Consider the following 7,741-nt stretch of genomic DNA (forward strand, 5'->3'; position numbering starts at 1 on the left):
ATAGAGATTATACTACGGCTCAATTATATAAAAACATAACAAGAATTTATCCTACAAAAGGTTCTATCAAAACTCTAGATAACAAATTAGCTATTCATAATAGTATGTAAAACTACAATACTAAAAGTCATAACCAACAACGAAAAATAGGAAGAGGAAAGAAAAACTTGTAGAAGAATTCCCAAGCCTTGCTCCTATTGTGTCTCTGCCTCCTTAGGTTAAATCTATGTCAAAAATATGTCCCCTCCAATTCTTGGCCGGCTTCCTTGGTTTAATATAGGGTTTAGGGCTTAAAATCCCGTGTTTTGCACTTTGGTCCCTGAAATTTACGCATCCTGCCGCGGTTCCACCGCGGTCGCGCCGGAACCGCGGCCAAACACCCTCTCAGATTCTTCAGTTGTCCGTGACTGCCCTCTGCCGCGGTCGCGGTTTTTGACCCTGTTCCGTTTGGAATTTGGAAAAACGTAAAACATGAAAGTTGTAGTCCTTTGAGTTATCTTTCCAACCATATATTGTGGATCTCAAATGGAGTTTTGAGTAAAATGTTATGTCTATTTTACTAGACAGTGCGCAATATGCCTCTTCGAGTTTTTGTTTTGTTGTTTTATCATCCGTTGATCCCCGAACGCGATCCCGGCTTAATTCCTTGAGCTATTACTCAGACTTCAAAGCTCCAAACCACTTAAATTCATTACATAACATCTATATAGCTCGGAATCACACCTACAAGGCATAAAATACACAATTAGTGTAAAACACTAGCGATTAAAGCACAAACTCAACTAAAGTGCAGTAAATTAGAGTGTAATAATCGACTAAAATACGTAATTATAGCCTATCATCATTTATACATCTCAAAAATAATGTATTTAACTACAGTACTAAAGATATTTTGTTTAATCATCGTGAAATCTATTAGTCAAATAAATTTGGATTCACGTTTGGTAGGTTGAAGCGTTCCTTATCAAGAAGTTTTCTATTGTCAGAGCTCGAAAGGGCCATCCCACCATGCCTCCTGGTGGTAGCTATCAAAAATTTCCTCCTAGATACACGACCATTTGCCTCCGTGAATGGTTAGTAATTAGAATCTCACTAATAAGAGATTGAATTCATTATCTGTACCACAACGGATACGGTGGGATGAATAAAATTTCTCCACCTTTAATCAAAGCTCACGAGTTCATAGAATGAAGAAAGTGTTTTTCCTTAAATAGATTAATCTAGATTAATAGTGATTTTCGAATGTTGCTTCCTTTGCTTACCCTTCTTGCATTTGGCATGACTAGAACCTTGTTTGGAAATATTGTTTCTGATATTGACTAAATGTAGATGCTCAAGTCAAATTCGAAACTAAAAAAACTTGCTTCACTCTTTACCTGTTAACTACGTGAAAAAACAAGCACAAAAGTTGGACATGCAAACATACAATAGGACTTAATTAGATTAATAAGACGGCATTTAATGACAATTGATAGCAAAAATCCAGAAGAAATCCCAGAACCTTTTGATTCGCACTGCTTTTGGACTTGCTTTTTGCAGAGGCGGATGTAGAAGGTTTATTACGAGTTCAATTGAACCCATAACTTTTCACGCGGAGCAAAAATTTATATGTAAAAATTCCTTAATATTATAAAAATAGAAGATATGAACTCATGACTTTAAAAATATAAATCCTAAATCCGCCTCCCATTTTTTGTGGTAAAATAGAAAATTGAAGTGTGAGGAATAGGAACTAGATTCATCCATTAATGTCGTCCTCCACTCCATTATTCCACATAACCAACCATTTATTGCCATGTTGCACTTTTTCTTCTTGCCCCTCTACACAAGATGCCTCGCATAAAGTCTAAACGTCAGCTCATTGCCATTTGCTCTGTCTCCATGTGAGTCCTCTATCTCCAACCACCTGTATAACTCCTCTCAAATTTCCATTTACAGCCCTTCTCCAACGCTCTATTGTAAAGAAAACAAAGTGTATTGCGATAGAATTTAAGTTATATACACTGACAGTATTGTTATATGGAGGACGAGGACAAAGAACTTCTCAACAAAAAAGTATTAGTCCGAAGTGGTTCGCACATGTACGATGAATTGAGGAGTTTTAGAACGTGGTTCAAGTGGATGTGTGTGGATCAATCTGACACTTGGTCTGCTTGCTTATCTTGGTTTGTTTTTATTTGGCTGGCCGTAGTTGTGCCATGGCTCTCCCATTACCTTCTGGCTTGTACCGATTGTGTTTCTGATCACAGTAGGCCGTACGACAGTGTTGTTCAGTTGTCTCTCAGCAGCGTTGCTGCTCTCTCATTCATCTGTCTTTCAAGGTTTAACAAGAAATATGGACTTCGGAGGTTCTTGTTCCTTGACAAGCTTTGTGGTGAGAGCGAGACCGTCAGAAATTGCTACACACAACAGCTTAATGTACGTTTTTTTTTTCTTTTCTTGATTAATTATCAGTCAAAAGCATGGCTTGATTCTACATATTTGACTATCATTTTGTTTCAGTGAAATTATAAATTCATTGAGCGACGCAGGTCATGTTTGTTGTGTGACTCAAGAATGTATTCACTCTATGATTGATAAACTGTTGGGATAAAACGGCCTAAAGATACTATTAACATAGTGTGATATTGTCCGCTTTGGGCCAAATCCGCACGGTTTCCCCAAAAGGGCTCACACTATTAAGAGATCCCTACATCTTATATGTATGCTCCCAATCTTTTCAGCTACTAATGTGGGACTTTATTCGCACACCCAACAATCTCCCCTCGAACTAAGTTCCACGTGGTTCACTATCACGATTCATGGGTCTTTTTCCGAGATTAACTGTGTGACACCCACATTGTTAGAGTATTTATGCCAACTAAAGCCCACAACTAAATTCTTTTTGTGTGCGCGTCTCCAAACCGAGTCTCACACCATCACTTTGCCATCGCCATACTCGGCCCGCTGAACCTGGGCTCTGATACTAGTTGTTGGGCTAAAACGGCCTAAAGATACTCCTAACATAGTGTGACCTTGTCTGCTTTGGGCCAAGCCCGCACGGTTTTTTCCAAAATGTCTCGTACCATTAAGAGATCCCTACACCTTATATGTAAGCTCCCAATTTTATCAGCTATCAATGTGGACTTTGTTTGCACACCCAACATAAACTAAGTCGAATAATTTGAATCGTTTAATTTCTATCAGGAGATAACCTGAATTCATGAGGTTCAGCCATTTCAGATTTGTTCAAATTAGTTACTAATGTGATATGTTCATTCTTGTTGGCTCATTTGTAGCAATTACTTCTTGTACATTGAGCAAATATGATGCACTTATATTCTCTTCTTAACATGCAGAGATCAATGAAAATCCTATTCATTTTTGTCATGCCATGTTTTGCTGCTGAAATCACATACAAGATTTGGTGGTACAGCTCAGGTGGAACTCGATTCCCCTTCTTGGGCAATGTCGTTATGAGTAATATCGTCGCGTGCATTCTGGAGCTCACCTCCTGGCTTTACAGGACTGTGGTGTTCTTCCTAGTGTGTGTTCTTTTCCGCTTGATCTGTTATCTTCAGATTCTCCGACTACAAGATTTTGCTCAGGTACTCTTCCATGTGGATTCTGATGTTGAATCCGTGTTGAGGGAGCACCTTAGAATCAGGAGGCACTTGAGAATTATTAGCCATAGGTACCGCGTGTTCATCTTGTGGGCATTGATATTCATCACAGCAAGTCTATTTGCCTCTCTTCTCATGACTACGCGCCCAAATGCAGATCTTCATATCTATAAAAGTGGTGAACTTGCGGTATGGATTCTCATAATCTCATTTTGGCGTTCTTATTTGTTATCGCTTCCTATTTCCCTCAGAAATGGCTCGAGAAAATCTACCTTTTGCAGATGTCATGCAGTAAATAAAATGTTAATATTTCATGTTTTCGAACTATGTGTATATGTGAAGAAAAGATTGAAAATATATACATACAATAAGATCACGTTTATTTTGGACTCACTGACACTAGATTCTGAATATGATCGCCTTTGTCCATTTGTGGAACTAAATATTTTGGTCTTCATATGCAGCTGTGTTCTGTCAGCCTTCTTGCTGGGCTGATGATACTATTGCGAAGCGCAACCAGAATTACACACAAGGCACAAGCTGTGACGAGCCTTGCTGCAAAGTGGCACGTGTGTGCGACCATAGACTCGTATGATTGGGCTAAGGTTGAGAATTCTCCAGCAACTCAAGTAGCCTACAACCAAGATTTTCATCCGAGTTCTAATGGATCATCTGATGCAGAGGATGTTGGAGATGAAGAAGATGAATTGGATAATACGAAATTCGTCCCATCGTATGCCTATAGTACAATTTCGTTCCAGAAAAGACAAGCTCTAGGTATGCTGATCACTTCATTTAGTTTCCTTATTCTTCCTTCAAAAATGTGCAATATCCCTATATTATTACATTAGGCGTACTATGAAACAGTTACCTGTGATTCTTCAATTAATATGGTAACGTAAAAGAAAACCTTATACTAGCTATCGGTGCACAGAAGTTAAAACTCATGTATTAATGCATAATTGGTTCGAACGGACTTATTTTGGTGCATCTTCTTGCAGTGACATATTTTGAGAACAATAGAGCAGGAGTGACGATTTACGGCTTCATGCTAGACAGAAGTTCTCTTCACACCATTTTTGGGATAGAGCTGACACTGATGCTCTGGTTGCTTGGGAAAACTGTGGGCGTTTCTTGAATTGTTGACTGCACAATTGAAAACTATATATAATTTGTCGTTGCCTCTGAAATTGTATAGTATAAGATCCTCTAACGTTGCATGGTTCCTTGAACACAGTAAAAGATGAAAGTTTTCTTCTTGTGTATGATTAATTTCCATGAACAAGGAAAGATTTATGCCTGGAATGCCATCGAAGGCAGATCATCGATTCAGTGACAAAAAATAATTTTATGAATTTACTGTTACTTTTTTTTTTTTGCTTTAATTTATGCTATCTTACCTTATAACTTTACTGCCCAAATTAGGCATAAATTTTCTTTTTTCTGAAGAATAAATCATGTGTATTCCCAAAGTATTACTGAATCGTACGGGTAAGTTCAATGATTCATGACTTCTTGAATGAGCAAGATATGCAGAAAATATAGAATTAGTGAATTCTTTATGAGTGAAGTACGGAACTTTTAAATAGCCCCATAACGTTATCAGCTTATCTGCGTATTCATGTGTAACATTAGAGGAAAAATTGAGACTTGTCTGAATATTGCAGTTATTGATATCCTCTTGTCCTACATCGATGCGGCTGTTTGATTCACGGATGGAAATACGTATTCAAGGATATCATAAGCAGGAGTACACTATATTATAATGAGCGCATGTTTATTTTTACCGTGATGAATTGCACCACATGTTTATTTCATCAAATTAAAAAGGTGAAAATCATTTACATTCTTTAACTTTGTTTTAAAACTCAAATTCCCTCTTCATCTGGATTCCTCTGTTCTAAGCCGGTCTGTTCACAAGTCTCGGATGTTACAACTTTAAACAATAGACATTCTTCATTTTTTTTAGTTGGCCCTTTTAAGTGCCTATTTTATCCTCTATATATATCTTAAGAAGATCAATTTGAATTTCGGATCTTCTTAGAGACCTTTGGGTCTATCAATACCACATAAAAGCAAGTTAAAAACAAGAATAATAATCTTTACTTCCCCCCATGGCTCTGATACCAAGGGGACCGGAAGCGAAGCCCCAAAAAGATTAAGGAAAAAATATATAAATGTAAGGACAAGAAACAAGTAACAAGTTAAATAACTAAACCTGCAGAAGATACAGTTAGAGTGCAAGCAAATAAATCTATGGGGCAGAGCCAACCATGTAAATAAAATGCGATAAAGTAAATTAGGTGGTTTAACAGACCATACACTACTAGAAATCTAGGAATTAGCGACCAAAAATTTGCGACCAAAGTTGGTTGGTCAAAAAAAGCGACCAACGTTGGTCGCTAATGTGAAGAAAATTATTAAATAACTATTTTAAATAATTTACCGACCAAGGTTGGTCGCTTTTTGGTCGGTAAAGTGGTCAACATGTTGACTGGGCTGGTCAGACTTGCTTGGTCAAATAAATATTGAAATTAGCGACCAACTTTGGTCGCTAATGTGGGACCCAGTTATAATGTTTTAATAATTATATTATTATTTAAAATATTTTATAAAATATAAATAAATAATATTTAAAATTGGCGACAAAAGTTGGTCAGTTATGAAAGGGAAGCAAGTAGCGACCAACTTTGGTCGCTATTTTGGGACTCAGTTCTAACGTTTAATAATTATATTATTATTTAAAATATTTTATAAAATATAAATAAATCTTATTTAAAATTAGCGACCAACGTTGGTCGCTATTTTTTAATTCTGGATAATTAGCGACCAAAGTTGGTCTCTTTTCAGGTCAACATTGGTCAAAAATAAAAATCACTTTTGTATTTACTATCTAAATAATATAAGTGTAATCCGTTAACACTTTTGTAATACAAGAGATGAATACACTAAAATATACTCTAACATACTATATATGTAGTTAAAGTAGTACAACGAAGCGTGTTACATTTTGTTTTTAATGTTCAACGATGCATCTAAGTAGGTTATAAGTCGATGAATCAATTTACACACAGATATATTTGATGAAAAATTATATATACTAATTAGGATCTTGACAAGTCTATCAATCCCTAAAAGAACCCGACAATGTCTTGGGGTCCTAGGCTTCAGGTCACAACAATGTCTAAGTACATTGTGAATGGTTATAAGTTTCATACAGAGGATTGCTCTAAAAATAAAAATAGCAACAACAACGAGGTGTGTGTTCAAGGTGGAGATGGCAACCAAGTTGGAGATATTGATTATTATGGTGTGTTCAAAGAAATAATAGAACTAGAATATACAGGTTGGCCATTTAAGAAATTGATACTCTTTAGATGCAAGTGGTTTGACCCAAATCCAACAAGAGGTACAAGAGTACACAATCAATACAATATAATTGAGGTTAATTATACGAGGGAGTATGATCGCTATGATCCTTTCATAATTGCACATAATGTTAGGCAAGTGTATTATGCTCCTTATCCATTACGGCGGAATAAGTCTGATTGGTGGGTTGTAATAAAAACTAAACCTGTAGGTAGGGTGGAAGTCGAGAATGTGTTAGATGTTGCATATCAATATGTTATCTCCAGTGTTCACCAAATAGTGGACGAAATTTTAGGAAATGATTTGGAACATCCTGAATACATATTGGAAGAAGTTGATATAAATGAAGTAACAATTATAGAAAATGAGGAAGAAGAATTAACTAATGAAGCTCAAACTAGTGAGGAAGAAGAATTCTCGGACGAGGAACAATACGTTGATGAGATTTAAAAAGTTGGTTTCTTTAATAACCCTTGTTTTATAGCTAGTTTCTTATATGTTTCAATCTAAATATGTATTATATTTTGCATATGACAGGCAAAGGTCGAGGTAACAATGACTCTACTGGTTCTCGGGGTTGAGAAAAGGCTAGGAAGGCAAAGAGGAGGGTAGAAGATAATATTGCATCTTTTCCACCCTCTTCAGAGATGCCTATGCCTATGTCTTATCCTCCACCCCAGGGCTATTCTGAGCTGCCACAACATCACGAGACCTACACCTTCGTGCAGACACTAGGTCTTTCATCACAGGGCCATAGCACTATACGTCCG

The 7,741-nt window shown here is 36.7% G+C and overlaps 1 protein-coding gene across 1 annotated transcript; it reads left to right on the forward strand.

Annotated features, from left to right (window-relative positions):
* Nucleotides 1-1,917: 1,917 nt before the first annotated feature.
* On the forward strand, nucleotides 1,918-4,974 carry LOC104242742 (uncharacterized). The gene is made up of 4 exons (XM_009797825.2): nucleotides 1,918-2,418; nucleotides 3,339-3,791; nucleotides 4,067-4,379; nucleotides 4,604-4,974. The coding sequence occupies exons 1-4, from the start codon at nucleotides 2,020-2,022 to the stop codon at nucleotides 4,738-4,740; spliced, it is 1,302 nt and encodes a 433-aa protein (XP_009796127.1). The 5' UTR covers nucleotides 1,918-2,019; the 3' UTR covers nucleotides 4,741-4,974.
* The last annotated feature ends 2,767 nt before the right edge of the window (nucleotides 4,975-7,741 follow it).

The sequence above is a fragment of the Nicotiana sylvestris genome, chromosome 6 (assembly GCF_000393655.2).
Source record: "Nicotiana sylvestris chromosome 6, ASM39365v2, whole genome shotgun sequence".
NCBI classification, from domain to species: Eukaryota; Viridiplantae; Streptophyta; class Magnoliopsida; order Solanales; family Solanaceae; genus Nicotiana; species Nicotiana sylvestris.

Coding starts and splice junctions, on each gene's coding strand:
- LOC104242742 (XM_009797825.2), top strand. CDS start 2,020: ATGGAGGACGAGGACAAAGAACTTCTCAACAAAAAAGTATTAGTCCGA. Junction 2,419..3,338: donor GCTACACACAACAGCTTAAT/GTACGTTTTTTT, acceptor CTTAACATGCAG/AGATCAATGAAAATCCTATT. Junction 4,380..4,603: donor CCAGAAAAGACAAGCTCTAG/GTATGCTGATCA, acceptor ATCTTCTTGCAG/TGACATATTTTGAGAACAAT.